This window comes from Sturnus vulgaris, chromosome 3 (assembly GCF_052056855.1).
Source record: "Sturnus vulgaris isolate bStuVul1 chromosome 3, bStuVul1.hap1, whole genome shotgun sequence".
NCBI classification, from domain to species: domain Eukaryota; kingdom Metazoa; phylum Chordata; class Aves; order Passeriformes; family Sturnidae; genus Sturnus; species Sturnus vulgaris.
In genome coordinates, this window is record NC_142245.1 from 61370255 (window position 1) to 61388645 (window position 18391).

The 18391-nt window shown below is 37.5% G+C and overlaps 1 protein-coding gene across 4 annotated transcripts in view; it reads right to left on the minus strand.

Annotated features, from left to right (window-relative positions):
- Positions 1 to 11475: 11475 nt before the first annotated feature.
- TMEM200A (transmembrane protein 200A) overlaps positions 11476 to 18391 on the minus strand; it is a 50619-nt gene continuing 43703 nt past the window's right edge. For 3 of the 4 annotated variants that reach the window (XM_014874259.2, XM_088161822.1, XM_088161820.1), the window contains one exon: positions 11476 to 14650. In XM_014874259.2, coding sequence (XP_014729745.1) covers positions 13159 to 14634 — 1476 coding nt within the window. In that variant the 5' untranslated portion in view covers positions 14635 to 14650 and the 3' untranslated portion in view covers positions 11476 to 13158. Of the gene's footprint in view, positions 14651 to 17697; positions 17825 to 18391 lie in introns of all 4 variants that reach the window. The other variant, XM_088161821.1, reaches the window with a different exon arrangement.

The following is an 18391-nucleotide window of genomic DNA, read 5'->3' on the forward strand; positions in this document are numbered from 1 at the left end:
CTACTGAAGGGACCAGCCTCCTTCTGCATCCTGATGTATATCCAGAGCTGTGGTCACCCTGTAATCAATCCTGTAATTTTCTTTTTTTCTGTCCAACCTCTTTTATATTTGTAAGTACGGCTTGATGACAAAATTGAAGTCAGATTACAGACCCTGCCCTACACTGCCAAGGATTTCCCTGGAGGAGAAAAATTGTTCTGTGGCCACCTTCCTGGTAATTATTATCAAGTTGTGGGTTGGGTTTTTCTTTCAGGAAATCAGATAGTGCCAGGGAGGGATCTATAAAGACCCTAAACACCATGCAGATTATTTCCCATCCCACATAAAACATTAAAACCAAGCAAAACAGAAGGAAATTGACTGAAGAGACTTCTGTCCTTTTAATATGAAATGTGAGGAACACTCTGTTATTTAAACATAAGATGTTCTGGGGGGGAGAGGGGTTTGTCATTGCTTTAGAAATATTGCCAATAGCACCAGCTCTTAAGTTTATGAGTGCTCGTAGTAATATAATTCTATGAACCCTAAATAAAATTTAGTTTAACTTTCTAGAAATGCTACAAAGCCAAATTTCTTCCTATGCTCATTCCTTCAAAAGCAAACTTTGAGAAGAATTTGGGATTCTACAAAGAGTTCTTTAACAGGAACTAGTACATTTTCAAGCATGCATTATATTTGGTGGCACCTTTACAAGGATATCTGTAGCCTGAGGCTTGTGGTATCACTATTGTAAGGTGCAGGCTATGAAGGATAAGCAAAGATTCTGGAGCAGAGGTAGAATGACATGGAAAATAAATTAACTCAGCCATTCTTGCAATGGAAAGGCTTTACTGCAAGGAGTATGGCAGATACACTGCTCTGAGTTTCATGCCATGCCCCTGATACTGTTGCATTGCCTTAAGTGCCTGTTAAATCTTTCCTTCCCCATGAGCAACGAAGGATGCTGCTGCTCCTACTGAAAACATCCACAGTTTGAGAATGATGGACAGAGTCAGAAGCAAAAGACAGTTAATTTAAGCACAAAAATTGGAATAGCAAGTGTCTGAAACAGGAAGGATTTAGACAATCTGCTGGGCAAATGTTTCCCTCTCATTTTCTTCTCTGTTAAAGCCAACTTTTCACTGTGATGGGAAACACAGAAAGGTGACAGGGCTAGGAGAAAAAGAAATATAAACCTCAATTCTGACCAATAGAATATTGAAATTTTGTTAACTAATTAAATTCTGCTATATCCAACCACATATATGCTGTGGATGTTCATATACTTTTCAATATGTTATTTATGTTCCTTGGAGAAAGCAAATGTTGTTTTCCTTTGAGATAACATTGCAGCAGTTATATATGTCCTTTGTCAGTATTACTTGAGTAGGAGAAAAAACAGATGGTTCCTTCACACTGAAAAAGGCATGTACTACATTCTGAGCTTTAGGATGATACCCACAGGCTTGAGTAACAAAAGAATCCTGGAGGAATTGAACTATGCTGATTCAGACAGAGAATCAAGATTAAGTGGAAATTTTATGATAATTTCAGGGTCTGCATCCTGCTAGTCCTGTTGGTATTGCCTTTTCTGACACTGTTCAGCTTTTCCCATGTTATTAGGCAGAAGTCCAGAAACTGACATTTTCTGCAATTCTACCAGAAACCAAATGTCATTTTAAGATAGATGAATCAGTTGTAGTATCAGCTACTGGATTTGCAGGAGATACAGCTGGCTACATGAAGACCTGTACCAATACTGATGTAAACCTTATTATAAAAAACACATATACTGAAGTTTCTTTCACCTTTGTAAAGTTCCCAATGTACCCAGTGTTCCTAGGATAATAAAACATTACCTCTTACAGCTTAGCAGCATATATGAAATAACTAAAGGGTCTTCAATCTGTCTTGTACTCTTGCTTATCACATTCATATTACCACTAACTTTAGTTATTAAGGTTTTTTTCTACTATTAGAGGTGCATTAAAACAAATAGGCCACTTTAGCTAGATTTGGTATTCTGGGAATACTTTCTTTTAAATAGAGCAGATACTAAATGATGAACAGATATGGAGAAGCCAACACCTTTATGAAGAGATACTGCCATTTCAACTCTTCTGGCCAGCTTCAAAAACTTAAAAAGAAACATGTTTAAAGCAGTTGTATGAAAGAAGGAAGGGGCCAGGACACATTTCTGCAGCAGGTTCTGTTCTATAAATAGAAAAAAAGAGAAAAATCCTTGTCCATGTAATTTACTCATTCTCCAAAATGGCATGTAGTTAGTTCTGTCAAATGGTGATTTTTTGTCTCTCCACTATACCAAACTTAACACAGAATTCATCCAAGAGTGTGGTTTTTTACAAGAAGCATAAGTTTCTCAGAACCATTTTTATTCAATTTCTACAAGTTCTGTGGCAGAGTTTCATCACAGAGAAGCCAGTTTTTAAAGTAAAATAAGTTTTACTCCTCTGTGGCATCATTTGCTTCTACAACCTTGAAAATGCAAGACAAAAGACTACACTATCTTAAGGGGGAAAATGAGCAAAGGCAATGACAACACGACCATTTTTGTCCTCCAAATGTCTGCAGCTTTAAAGTGACTTATAACTTACATCTTTATCCTAGCAGACACTCATTCAGAAAGAAAGTAATCTGTAGGCAATAAAAGCAAAGCATTTCCCTAAACTAGGCCCTGGGCTCCTTAGGAGGACATTCAGGTAAATATTTTTTGCAGGTTATGGCTGAGCTTTCCGAACATGCAGAAATGATCCATCGTCCTTGTCATAGTACTCAGCCTGGGTGATCTTAAGTATCTACAGAGGATCTGTCAGCTTCAGCAAATTGAATTTTCCCCTTCAAGAAAGCCAGTGTTCTCTTCAAATCTCACTGTGCTCAGGTTTTAACACACATCCTTTCTATCTCCAACTGCATGTTTCTTTATTCTGAATCTATATTTTATTAAATACAAAAGATTTTATTAGATAGATAACATAAAGAAATGCAACCTGAATGCAAGGCAGATTTTCTTTTCTGTAGGTACTAACGGGAAAATTAATGTCAGCTGGACTACATAATCTCTGTATGTGCTTGCCAGGAGTACTCCCACATTGCTTATCCTGGCACCTGGGTGAAAATACTTTTAAGTGTTGATATCTTCAGAAGCCAATGTGAAAAATATCCTTGAAAATAAGGTTATCTATGGATAATTAATTATTTTTTTGGTTCAGTGAAAAGCAGTCTTCTTTTTCCCAATCCAAGTTTATAAGCATGATCCAGCCTAGTGTACCCCATCATGAAGCTTTGCAAGCCTGACCTTTTGTCTCTAGTGAAGCTTATACCTTATCCCTATCAGATACTTTTCACGTGCTTTTGAAAAGCAAGGACTATGCCTGAAGTTTAGGTGGCTATTTTAAAAATAAATTCTAGTTTTTATTTTGCAAAGCATTGTTTTCTTACAATGCATTTAAATGCCTTTCAATCTGCCAACGCCTACATATGCTTGCAAAGACTGGTATCAACACATCTGAAAAGTTGGAGTGTTTCTTCACTGTGATATGTATTCCTGATGTCAAGGAAGGGAAGAAGGGGAACTAGTGTGACTGCATGGAATTTACTGCTTATATTGGTAAATATTCACTCTGTAAGGAGGCTCAGCCACTGATCTTCTCAGAGATCTGACTCAAAACTGAGTTGGGAAGTCCAATGGCCCTTTCCCCTTTCCAGCCAGTACACAGGTTTGAGTTACAGGATGTCAAACGGAAAGAGTGATTTCTTGTCACATGGAGAATTTGTAAACATGCATCTTAATGATGTTTAACACCACATAATGAGGAGGTCACGTCTTCATAGGGGTATTTTTTTGGTTAATAATATGTGTGATGGTTTGCTCCTCCCCTGCTTATGCCATAACCACCAGTGAGCGTTGTGATGGCTGCATCCAGCTTACTCTGGACTTCAGGGATGGATGGCAGCACAGCAGACAGGGACTGTCCGAACAGTGACCCTGATATCTTGCTGGCATGCAAATACAACTGAAAGTCAATCATGTTACACCATAAATAAAGATATCCCAGGGCCTGTTGAGCTCTCCTGCATGGCTGCACACTAAGATATCACTGTGGGTAGGGATGCCTCTGTAGGTTACTTCTTGAGGTTCAGAGATTCTTTGCCACAGCAGACTTTTGGTAAGAGATACCAATCTTCTTTGAAATATTAGCTAAGGTGATACAAAAGAAGTGGTTGTGTACATATAATCCTTTAGACATTAACTGTTGACCAATTCTAGATCTAGCTGTACACCTAAACTCCCCTCTGAGAAGGAGTTTAGAACAGAAAGGAGGCCCTTCTTGAATTCATCAGGGGGATCTCCCTGACAGTTTTGCCTAATCTTGTCTCTGCAGAAAATAATCAAATGTACCTTACCATCGAATTTTTTTAAACCACAGTCACCTTTATTATCAAACTTTGTTAAATCATTGGTTTATATCAAGAAACATATTGCTACTTACCTATTCCTTCTACTTACATACACCCCCATATGAGGAAAGAGTTCACTCCATCTGCAACACTGTGTGATAAGAACAGAAATATGTTTGCAATGAACTTTCAAAATCTGTTGCCAGCAACAGATCTCTTCCTGATACAGTGCACTAACCTTTTAATTTTTCTGAGGCTCTCCAAAAATGATAAAATCAGAGATGTTTTGTATAAAAACGTTGGTTTTTATAAGTCAGAGAATTTAATAACAGAGTAGCCTGAATGCTTCAAGAAGCTATGTGGTAATATTTTAGGCTGCACAGACTTAGGATGCTAGAATCCTTTTACGGTTCTTTAATCTCATTAATAAATTTCACGCTTTATGAATTTCTGCTTTAATTATTTATATTTTGCTTACTTCCACCAAGGCAGGAACAAATAAAGGCAGCCTATCATTTTGAACACACATATCTTCCTCTCCCCACTCCCTTTGCACCCTGCTGTTTTTCTCTGATGAGCAACAAAACCAGAATATTCTGAAGTAGATCAGCCTTCAGCTCTAATAACAAACGTTGTGTGTGTATATATAACTATGGCTGTAAATTCATATGTATATACAATCTAGCACATGATTCAAATTAAATAATTTTATTAACAAAAATAAACCTTCCAGTATGTTCTGGAAGTCAGTAAGACATAGAAGGGCTCAGGGATACATCTTTTCCATCTGCCTTAGGTCTGGAAAGCTGCTTATAACAGGAACTAATTAAGATCTGCAGATCTATGAGGAGAAAGTAACTGACTACTAGAAACACACAGTCATTAAAAAGCACCCAAGCCTACCTTTAGCAACAGAATAGAAGCTGAATAAATGACTTACCAATAATACATATCAAGAAAATTTTCTGCTCTCTTTTCAGGAAGAGATTTTGATTTCTCTAATGGTGTGCTCATTCACAGACAAACACCAAGACACTGGATGCTTGAAAGATGAGTAAATACAGACAAAGTCACAGAGAGGGATTCCACAGATTCACAGGGCTTCATTACCAGAATAGATATTAGAAGCTACAGCTTGTTATGTTTCTAAAAATCTCTAGTCTACTAATGCTGTCCAAAATCACAATTCATCTGAGTCACTGATATTATGAAGAGAGGGTGAGTTGCACAATCAACTGTCCCCTGGCAGTCTGGGATATTCGTGAAGCTGCAAATATCAGAGAGTTGTTAATGACTTCCAGAAATTCCCTCACCTATCCTACCTGCCAAAAGAAAGTGCAGGGTAAAATGAGCTATTAAGATAAAGCATGAAAAACCTTGCAAAAAACTGTCAGTCTTAGATAACAGTGTCATAAGAATAAAAGCATTCTCAGAAATTCAGTGGAAAAGAAACAGATGTGGTTTCTTCCTTAGTAGAATAATCAAGACTGTTTTCTGTGACCATAAGTAAGATCCCTCCATTTCAGCATTAGTTATAAGGCATATGGATTTAAAAAGTAAAACATAATGAGAATCTAACGTTCATGTTATTAATTCCTAACCTCTCCTAATCTACTGTATTCATCTGACTCCTCTATACAAGAATCAAAGGGTGCTGCCATGTACTAAAGTTATAAATCTAATTCTCTTCCTAGTCCTCATAAAGAGATAATAAAGAGCACTTGTTTGCTGGAGGTAGCACAATATGCTCACATCATTTATCAGAGTGCTTTCTGATGTTAAAATGATAATGAATTCTCTACAGGTGCCAGATGAGTTTAACTACATTGTACTCTCTGTGTGATAAAAGGTGATCTTCATATTTTTCATTCACATATTTTTATTTTGAATCAATGAAGAACATTGAAAAAGTAGTGATTGCAGTAAGACAGTAATTACAACAACAATTGGAGCAACATTCCTTTAAGGTGGAATAAAACATGACTAAATTTATAATTATTTCAGAAAAATGCTAAAAAATTGCACCCTGGAAAGAGTTAGGTGAAGTGATTCTGTACAGTGATATCAAAATGGCATTTATGAAAGCATATCAGTGAAAATACATGTTTAACAGACTCAAAAATGAACTTTTGTGACTATACTATGGAAACCATACAGGTTATTACTGAAAATATTATATTCCATTGAGTCCCCATAGTAACATTATACTCTTGGATAGCAGTTATAGCTCATTGTTTTTAGAATTATATTGGACATATATTTTAAACCTTCAGACAATCAAGATAAGTAGGTAGAAGCATAGGAATATTTTTTCCTGTGGTGGCTGAATTACAAAGCAGATCATTGCTAACCAAGTTAAACATTGTCTTTACCTAGAATTTTTACCTTCCCTTTGTATAAAACTTAATTTCCCAGTAAAAAAGACTGTGAGAAATGGTAGTTGTGACAACTGAGCAGAGATATCCCCAGGTACAAGAGCCAAAAGATCTCTATCACAATCACTGTAGCAAATACCAACTGGCTCTTGTTAAGCACTATGTGTGCTGTAGACAAGATGCTCCTAGAAACTCAAATGCTCATGAGCTGATCCGATTAACTTCAAATAAAAAGGGTAAATTACAGTGAAACTTCAAGTTAACTGTTGTTCTCTTTTGGACAAATTCTGACAGTTTCAGATGAAAAGTAGTTATTGAAGTCAGGCAGGCTGGTGATTTGGGTCTCAGGTAAGAGAGACCTTTTTTTTAAACTAGCAGCACAGAAATGTACTCCATGAACATCAACTGTACAAAGCTTCTGGAAATAACTCCAGATCCAGATGGATTAATGAGAGTGTCACCAAATGAAATTATATAAAAAACACTGACACCTCATGTGAGGAAACAGTGGGGAAATGCAGGTTACAGAGCAGTGAGTGTGGGAACACAGTGCAAAGCCTGAAGTGCCATGCTCGGCCACCCTTTAACTCATTTTGAAATTAAATAGTCCCTGCCTCAAAGCACTAGAAGTGATAGGTTTGTTCCAGATTAAGCCTATATGGCTAAGTGATTACTCTGCCTCATTTTTTTCAACTAGGGTAACTAGTAGGTATTAGAAATGGCAAAGAAAAGTCACCAGTAGGAAAAAAGTCTGGAAATGGGAGATAGAAACTGTGAAAATGGAAACTCCTCACCTAGGAGAAAGCTGAATTCAAGCCCTGAATGCTCTCACAGTGTGGGGGCACATAATCTCCAATATAGTGGACAGAAGAAATTGACATATGAAACATATCGTAGCAAGTGATTTCAGTAAGTCAACTGACGCTACTGACAGAGGTAAGGCAATGTATGCTAGAATTAGTGATCCACTGAATTTATTTATTTATGAAATTGCAGAAAGAAGAAGTTACTTGTTCACTTGCAGACCTGTCAGATACAGGTCATACGGAAAGCTTCAGAAAAATAAAAAAATCAAGGCACTAAAGACAAGAATGAAAATAGGAAGCAGGGTAAGATGAAGAGTAGATGTGCCACATTAAACTGGTATCTCTTTTCGAAATAATAATTTTCTGGACAAAATATGCAAACCTTCAACTCACCAGTTTGCTCAGAGCCCCATTCAACCAGGCCTTGAACACCTCCAGGAATAAGGCATCCATAACTTCTGACAACCCATTCCAGTGCCTCACCACCCTCACAGTAAACATGTAAACATTTTTTCATAATATCTAATTTAAGGCTACTCACTTTTAATTTGAACACATCCCCTTGTCCTGTCACTATATGCTCTTGTAAATAGTTTTGCCCCATTTTTCTTGTAGGCTCTCTTTGGGTATTGGAAAGCCATAATTAGGTCACCCCGAAGCCTTCTCTTTTCCAGGCTGAAGATTCCCAATTCTCTCAGCCTTTCCTCTTAGGAGAGGTGGTCCAGCCCTCTGATCAACTTGGTGTCCCTCCTCTGGACTCACTCCAGCAGGTCCCTGTCCTTCCTGTGCTGGGCCCCCAGAGCTGGATGCAGCACAGCAGGTGGGGTGTCACCAGGCAGGAGCAGAGGGACAGAATCCCCTCCCTCACCCTGCTGGCCATGTTATTCTAAAATAAAAGTATTTTAACTATCCCATTTCCATTCCTAATGAGACTTAGGGATGTAATTCTGACAACTGTTACTCAGACAAGTAATACTATTAAGAAATGATCTTTACTGAATGTATAAAATATTTGAGGTTTATTTCAGACACTGAATCCTGGAATACAAATCAATATGGCCATACAGAGAATATGGACAGAGGAATTAATAAGTGTCACTTGAAAGTTAAACAGAACAGCTGTGATAACTGCAACCAATTTGCCCCTGAGTTTAATTTGAAAAGATTTAGACAAAGGGCATGAACTTGCCCTTGAGTAGCTAAATCATACTAATTGAAGCACTCCTACATTGTAATAGGCTATTTATTCCATTTACACTCTCATATATACATGCACAGTCTTGCTAAAAGATTTATACTTGCTCATCACAATATCATATTTAGTAGGAAAATTAACCAAAAAAAAAAAAAGAGTGCCGGGAAGATGAAGGCAGAATTTCCTGGACAGGATTAGAAGAAAGCTCATATAAAGAAATAATTAAAGAGTATAAGACTAAAGCAATCCACAAGTGGCATGAAGCTTCTCAGAGAGAAGCTGCTGCTGCAGGTTAATTCTGTTTCCCGAATTTCTCTCAGCAGAAACTATAGGACTAGCAGTGCTGTATTTTAAGAATGAGCAAAATCAACTTAGAATCTGAAAAATGCACTACAATATGGTAGCAAAAAAAAGTGTATTTAGGTAACATAAGAGGCAGGATAGTTGTAGATGTCTACCTCCAAACCTGGCAACCTCAGAATTCTGCTCAGTTAATAACATTAAATTCCACTTTCTTCCAAAACCATACTGAGTGTGCCAGCTCACCTTTCCATCCTTTACACAGCTCCATCCTTAGGACAGCCATCAGGATGAGTAACACTGTGCCAGAATCCTTCTGCTGCTGAGTAAACTCATGCCTTCCCATCCATTAAGCCATGTGCAATTGAGCAGCTGAAAGCATTTGTCAATCCCTCCTGCTGAACTTGGCACTGTTCTGCCAGGAAGGGTTTGGTTCATTGCCTCCCAGGGATAGTAAATTGGAAGAACCAGGGAGTAGTTAAAGTATCAACCTGTCTAGAACCCAAGCCCTGTTTCAAGGATTTTATCCAGCAACCATTTCATGTAAAATACAGAAGCAATTCTGGAAGAGATTGTAACCCTATCACTGCGGAGTGGTGCTCTTTATTTCCTGTTGAAACTTGCCCAAAAAATGTGCGTTGCTCAGGAGGGACAGACCTAACCATCAATCTGATCCATGGGCAGTAATTAAGAAGCTTACCTAAGAAGTAGAAAGTACATTTTTAATAGCCTTTGGCAGAGGAAAGAGAAAACTCATTGTTTCGATGATCTAAATGATCTTTTCTTTTTTTAGTTACTACATGTATAGCATGCAGAACCATGACATGTCCTCTGAATAGATGTAAGGTTTAGCTGCTTATTCTTGGAAAAATTTTGTGATGTAGCTCCACAACTGTTTCCTCTGATGACAAAACTGTCCCGACTTTGGCTTCTTTTTCACCCTGCAGTGTATCTGAGAAACTCATTGTGGGCTGCACATCAATAATGGAAATAAAATTTTTAAAAAGTCTGTGAACTGTATCAGAAACTGATTATGATATTTATAGCCTAAAGATACAATTTAAGACATGCTTTTGTCTTTATCATTTCCTTACCTGCCAACAGCACATGGCTCCCATTTTGGCCACAATAAGGTTCCTGTATACCCCAGTGTATTCCAAAGGGTCCAGACATCTTTGCCCCACTACAGTTTCTGACTTCAGGCCTCTTGAACATCTACAAATTTTCCCAACCTGAGCTTGAGTTGGAACTACCTAAGAAATATGAAATTATGCAATGTCCTACATGAACCCTGAAGGGAGGTGATCCTTCCCCTCTACACAGCACTGGTGAGGCCACATCTGGAGTGTTGGGTCCAGTTCTGGTCTCCTTAGAAGAAAGACATGGACATACTGGAGCCAGATGTGTGAAAGGCCACAAGGATGATGAAGGGACCCATGAGGAATGGTTGAGCCAGCTGGGACTGTTTCGCCTAGAGAGGGCTCAGGAGGATCTTGTCATTGTGTATAAGTACCTAAAGTAGGTATAAAAAAGGAGCCAGGCTCTGGAAAGAGTCAGGACAAGGGACAATGGACACAAAGTGAAACACAGGAGGGTGCCTATGACCATTAGATAACCTCTTTTTTTTTACTGTGAGTGTGACCAAGCACTGACACAGGTCACAAAGCGAAGTTGTGAGGTCTCTTTCCTTGGGGTTATGTAAAAACCATCTTGACAGAGTTCTGGGCAACCAGCTCTACATTGTGAGAGAGCCTTTCTCGAGCAGGAAGGGAGGTAGACAAAATGACCTCCACAGCTCCCTTTCAACCTCAACACTCCTGTGATTATCTGAATGAAATACTTCATTTTATGCAAATATGGGAATATTTTTTAGTAGGTCTGTCAGCCATGAAGTTTCTTTATATGGTGCTATTTTGATAGTTTTACCTTGGTAATTTTTTCCCAAGTGAGTACATTTTTCAGTTCCTATTATCCTTGTTAAAATTAAAAGCTCATCCCCTACTATACTTACAAAGGAACTACCATTCTCACATATGATAGTATGTGAAAACTCTGTGATTTAATGTAGCTATTAAGGAAATAAAAAGCTTACATCACACATGTTTTTAATAGTGTTTTCCATTTTTATAATAATACTGCCCAACTAAAAGAGCAGGATGTTCTTTTTATACAAAGTTTCTTGTAGCAAAACCACTTGGAATACATTTCACATTTCATGGGTAAAAAAAGCATTCAACCTTTCCATGTGTAGATATGTCACTGAAATCAATTAGTCACGAAGAAATATCTTCAGGCAGGCTAATAATTTAGGCAGAATGTTGTGTACAGTGTTATGATACACAATTATAATTTGATATGTAAGACTGGAGATCATAGAGGAAAAAACAGGTCTTACAATGGATATGTGTAGAGAGACATTTTATTGCAAAAAATAGCAAATGTCTTAAGAACACAAACCAGTGAGTTATTAAAAGCTTCATAGCAAAATATTTAGCCAACTCTGTTACAATATATAGGCTTGAGGTTCTAACAGTTAACACTATGCCTCAACTCACTGAGCAAGTAATGCTCCTGGTACATAAACATTGCACAGCTGAAATACGGAGCTGAATATTAAAAAAAAAAAAAGAGAGAGGGTATTTTATCCTCGATCTTTCATAATCTAAGTAATTGAGAAATTACAACATTTTAACAAGCTTGATTCTTTTTGGGAAAAGCCATTAAAAATAATTCCTGAGTATTTAGGGTAAGTGAATATATCAAATCTGACCAATTAAGACCAACATCCTGTTGGGTGAGCTTTGCAGCTTTGAAGGGACATCCTCTAGCGTGGCTGTAATGGCAGGATCATGGCCTAAACAGCAATGAAATACATGAAAACCTTCTGATACACACACTCCAATACTCCTTTTCTTTAGCAATAGCCTACAACTGTCAACTGTGAAGCTTGCTTTGCTGAGAAAAAGATGGTTTTAAATGTCAATTCCTTTTGCAAAATCTTGTAATGCAAATTGACACAACTAAGCCTTCGGTAAACCATCACCAATAATTATGTGAAATATATAAATCAAAATTTAGGCAAAGGGCTTTCATACTATGTTACTATACATATTGAATTATATGCTTTGTATCAGTACTTTGAACATAGAGATCTAGTTATCTAGCATCTTGTTATTGTAATGAGAGGCAATATATTCATTCTCCATTATTGTCTTCAGATACAAGTTACAATATCATCTTATTATACACCATGTTTCTAAAATCCTGCTGGCATCCATCATCTTCCTAAGATTTTAATTGAATCTTTCTATTTTGATTTTAAAACTGCTGCCAATCAAAGTGGTTTAGAGACTTAAACCCAGAAAAACATTCCGATTTCTTACTTTATATATGCTTTTCCAGAATTACAGGATTAAATTACAGTGGATGTAGAAAGATTATTGTACAAAGCATAGTTAATAATTCACAACACTGGTATTCAGCTTGATCAGTTACAGTGAATTACAAAAATGATTTTATTATATCCACTCTTTTCTATCCACCCACCCCAGAATGTAAACAAGTTTCTCACAATGACAATGGCAAGACTGCAGTTACTGAGATATACTGCATGTGAAAGACAACACCTAGGAATAAAGGCCTGGGTTTGACAATTCCAGCACATGCTCCTGCTCACTTCCCATTCTAGACCACAAGACCACTGCTTGCAGTCTCCTGCAGTCTTTAAATCAAGAGAACTTACAGGTAAATCGAGCTATTTCCTAGTGCAGTCTCCTAGAGTCAAATTGGTGAAAAGTAACATGCGTATATAGAACAAAAGAGATAGTGGCTTGGGAATAATCGGAATCAGTCGTAACAAAACTTTCCGAGCAATGATAATGTACAGTACTGCAGCTGAATGTTATTAAGACAAGAAACTCTTGTATTACAAAGATGAAGATCTCTATTCGCACAAGCCAATTTTAGTGGGCTATTAAGCATTTGGTTAAGAACAGGCTTGTACAGTCTCACTGAAAAGGAAACACTTGTCAAAATGCTTTTTTAAAAAATACCGTATGACATCTTCTAAATTGCAATTTAAATATTAAAATCTTGTTTCAGAAGTTCCTCGCTTCAGGTTGTTACTCAAAAACTCATCATGTTCAAAACTCAAATTATTATGAGATCTTGATATCATAAGAAGCTTTTCCTTATTAGTAAAGTCTTTCTTGACTGCTGCTTGTGGCACAAGTAACCTATCCATTGGGTCCTCCTTGTTTTCTAGTTTCATATAGCCTTTACTGTTGCTCCGATCCAGTCTGGGCCAGCTGGGGTGTTTCCTTTGCTCAGCTTGGACAGTGAGCGTAGACGGACCCCGGTCCAAGTCCAGGGATTTAGAATGTGAAGACAGAAGATGCAAAGATGTGTTGGAACCAAACTGCTTCCTGGCAGCACCAGGAGACAAAAGCTTTCCTGTGCTCGGTCCGAGAGTCATAGGAGATTTGAGCGGATCAGACGCAGTGTCCGCAAATGAATAGTGCCGTGGCAGCATGGAAGCGGCCGGCCTGTAGGATTCATTGGTATCAGGTAGTGGAATGGCCAGAGAATCCATGGACAGATTTCTCGACTGACTCCTGGTGATCTCTGAGTCCTCAGTTATGTTGTCTATACTGGGTTCATCGATAACACAGTTATTCAGTTTAATTACTGGCAGTGTGAAAGCACTAATGGAAGAAGATACAATGGATTTTGTTTCACACTTTATAGAGTTAGTGTTTTTGTCATCTGAAGCCTTGCTGGAGTGAGGGTAAAGTCCAAAGACTGAACCAGACTGCTCAGCAAGCAGAGGTGGCAGGAGGCTACTTGTGGTCCTATCTTCATTGAGGGTAATCTCATCTTCTTCAGCAGAACTATCCATTCTAAGATTACTCCTGAAGCCAGAGAAAGGCGCAACCGTGTTCGCAGCCAGCCGTGACGCACAGGAGCTCCCGCTGTGCCGGAGCTCTCCTTCCCCCAACAAGCCAGTGAAGGCACCGCTCAGCTGCTTTTGTTCCCTGATCCTCAGCGTGTGGATGTCTATTACAGTGGAGTATATGTCTCTCATGTGTATTATTTTTGTTTCCTTGTCACGGTTTTCATGCAGAATGGCATTTGCACAGATAAAAATGAAGATTCCAATGCCCATAGTGAAAGGGCCCAGCATTTTCATCTTATCCGAGTGCACGTGCTGTTCAAAGAAGCGAAGCAAAATGCTTCCTTGGCTTCTCAGAGTCCGGGTTTCATTTACAGATGGATTATCTCCAGATCCTAACAGCTGTTCCTTCTGGGGCCAGTATCCAAGGATGGCCATTGCAATTCCAAAGAATGCAATAAGCACTCCCAAAACAAGAAAGAATCCTGATGGAGAATAGAGACGGATTTTGCCTCTGACAATTACTACATCTGTCCTGGGCCGCCTTCTAACTGGTTTCTTCTCCTCAGGAACTGGTACTCCAGCAAGATTTACATGTTGCTGAGATCTGGCAGAGTCTTGCCTTTTTAAGGCAGCCAGTCCTGTTATGACTCCTCCAGTTGCTATCATAGTCCTATATTGTGCCCTGGAGAAAAAAAGAAAAAAAAGCAGAAATGTTGAGGCAAGCAAAGGTTGTCTCTACAAATATAAATAGCTTTTTGTTAATATGCAAATATTTCTTGATAATTAAAACACTCCTGGGTTATAAAAAAGCTACTACTATAGCTCCAGTTGTGAGATAATAGCAGTTTTGAGATTCATATTGTATTCTTAAAAAAAAAAAAAAGATTTTCCAGAAGTCCTTTTGCACTGTAAATATAGATAATAAGGCTTCCATCAGTGATACAGACAGTAAAGCTAGTGCTCTTAGTGGTTATATAACAAGACTAAAGATAAGATATCCAGAAGTCTTAACAGACAATTCATCTCTGGACTAGTCTGCAGCAAAGTAAATAATATATTATTACCTTGTTGATAATTTTAGCACTTTAGCTACTAGTTCTTTTTAAAACTTCTGAGACACAATGGCTGTGAATATAGTTCATTCTACATTTCCCCTTCAAGAGATCTTTCCTGATTTCAATATATATTCATACATATTTATTACAGCATTTAAATAAGCTTTTATTAAGTCTATTCGGATTGCCTGAGTCTCAGCTAGAGAATCATTTTTGCTGTTCTTAATAATGCTGATCCTCACATATCTAGATATTTTTTCCGCCTTGTTTGTTCTTCTTGGACTACAAAACCTTCGTTAAGTTTTATCAGACAAGAAATTTTCAATAATTTCAAATTAATAATTTCAAGTTTTCCTAGTTTTATGACGAAATTTTATTTCATTTTAGACTTACTTTGGTACCTGGCTGCCTATCACATGAAACATTAACCAGCAAGGGTTTAAAAGAGAAAGTCTTATTTGATAGCTTTTTATGAGCAAAAGTAACAAATGAAACACAGTTCAGGATAACTCTAGTTTACAAGGCAATTTTTACTAAAAAATCGTTTCTGTGCTTAATTAACTAGTATTAGAATTAATGAGAGATGATATTATAGAGTAAAATTAAGATACTGAAAGTTAGGTATGAAAAAATTATGTCCTCTTTGGTAGTGTTATTATGCTCAGAGATAAAGAAAGGCTGACAGCCTGTTGCAGAGGAAAAAGCTCTGTGTCAAAGCTGGGGGTGGTTAAAGAAGCAAAACCAAAGTGTGACTGAGTGAACAAAGAGAAGTGCTGAAAAGCAGAGGTAAAGCAAATTGGTGACTGCTTGCAATTTACAGGCAGTGATTTTCATCAGGTCTCTCAAACTTGTAATTTTGTTTTAAATTTTAGCAGTGCACCTCTGGAGAAAAAAAAATTATGTCTCTTGTGTTAGGAGAAACAGACAGACTCTGTTATGATATGACACTATCACAGATTTCCAACACTGCAAGCAGGTGTCACATAAACACATCTGCAAACAGCAATGGGTCCTACCCACCAAATATGAACTGGATTATGAAATTAATAAGGCATTTGAAATAGGTGGCCAAGCGGAAGGAAATGGGAAACAGCAATTCAGATGACAGACAGAAAGACTAACAACCTGAACTCCCTCCCTGCACCCTCACTGTTAAATTGACAAAGGGCTTCCTCTCTTTCTGGGTAACATTTCCTTTATGAAGGAAAGACTTGAAAAGGTCTAGGGTGCTAAGTATATTGCGTTTTCTGAATTTTTGCAAAAGAAATCATAACATTATTCCAAAAATTGCAAAAATGTCACTTATACTCTCAGGTTTCATGTTCATAATCTCTCTGGGAATTTTCAGACTTTGTAATTAATTTCTTTTTTGATACTACCTGCAAAATTTCCACTTCTGGACAAATTAATGTTTTGAATGCTTCATAAAAATATTTTTTTTTTGTTCAAGTTAACAATTTCACAATACTGTAAAGCAAGTTATTTGACATTGATAGTCTTTCAAACTTTCTCATGTGCTTATGTTGATGGGTTTCTGCCGAAACAAAAGTTCATTATTCTGCAAAACAATGTTTTGAATGTCTGGACAGAAATACACAGGACTTAATCAATATAAAAGATGTTGTATTTTGTCATGACTCAATTAAATGCAATTAGTTTTCTCTATGAAATAAATTAAGATAATTACAGAACATCTTTACTGAAATGTAAAATCATTTAGCTATAATCTAGTTTGTTCCATTAATCTTTTACAGTTGCCAGACCTTTGTGGCGAACAAGGAGTTTCCATATTCACGTGGTGTTTTACAGGTACACACAAATCCACTCTGTTCCTTCTCAGGGCTGCCAAGGAAGTGCACAGGTGCAGCAGTTGAGAGCAAAAGTCACACTGTGCCTATTGGTAGGATTTGTTATTTTGTGTACTGTTCTGTGCTTATTACAGCTACCTGAATTGCACTAAAGGGTGAACAGAATAAGCTTACATCTACTTACTAAATATTTTAAACGTACCTCCCCTCTAACTCCAAAAAGTAGAGCAAATAAAAACATGCTTAAGAATTACATCTTGGGGTATCTTTCTGTAGGAAGTTCTCATTTGAAAATTTTGCAGAAACTGGGAAACTATATCTCAATTTCATTATTACCTATTACTTGAAGGACAGAAATTGAGATTTCTGAAAGTGAGAGAAAGCAAGATCTCTCAAGGCACACAGCTGGGTTCCAAACCATTCTATGATTCTATGATTCTGTGATTTAAGGGGAACACATTCCTCTTTTTCTTTGAACTGCACCAGAAATCGGGCTCAGAGGCGAAAAAAGTCTGGCTGCCAAAAGATACAAGCTTATTTTGTACACAGGAAAAGTCTCTTTCCTATTTCTTGAGTTCACAACAATATTAATGTACTCTCTTCCACAGAAAAAAAACCACAGTCGGGTTTGTAAATAATAATTTGTAACAAGCCAATTTTGATCTCTTCCACATCTAATAAAATCAATAATGTTAAAATACATAATAACATGAGATGGTTTCACTTCATGCTGACAGCTTTACCAAACCAATTACAATGAAGCACATATTAAGATGAAAACCATATTTTAGAAAATATTGTATTTATAATAGATGTTGCAGATACATATGATTTATTCTGCAGATCTGTTTAGCTTTGTCACATACCAGGCATAATACGAGTGCTGCTCATTAAATGCTGCTCAAAATAGAAATAGATTGGTGGAGTTCTGCCCTTCCATCCTTGAGGGAGTCAGAGGACTCCCATCCGTCCCACAGTCGGGCAATAGGACACCTGGGGGGTGAAGAGGAGGGGAAATGGGTCTCCATTCAGGGAGATAACAAAATTTCCTCCCGACCCTCGTCACCTAGCCAGGTGCCACTTCAGAATCGGTATGAAGCCCTGGATCTAGAGGGTCAGTCAGATGATTTAGAAGAAAATGACATGCCCAGAGAGCCTCCCAATTACGCTTCACCTGTCAGACGGCTCACAGGTAGTAGTCTCTAGTATTAACGTTACTAAATTTTGAATTTTAACAATAACACAAATTTTCATATCAGGGAAAGCTTCTTTCACATTTGATAAACCTAGAGTCCCAGAAATGAAGGAGGTGACAGACTGTTTACTCATAAAACATTTCTCATATCCAAGAATGCAAATGATAAATTGTAAGAGAAATTAAGACATAATGGAGTAAACAAATTAATATTGAGCTGTATTTAACACAACTATGCTTTCTCTTGATGAACAATGTATACATATCAATATGCTATCTGTGCATAGAAGCTGTCATCTGGAACAATGTGTTCTATTCCAAGGGTAAAAATATCCAACTTTATAGGCCCAAAGGGATTAATCATT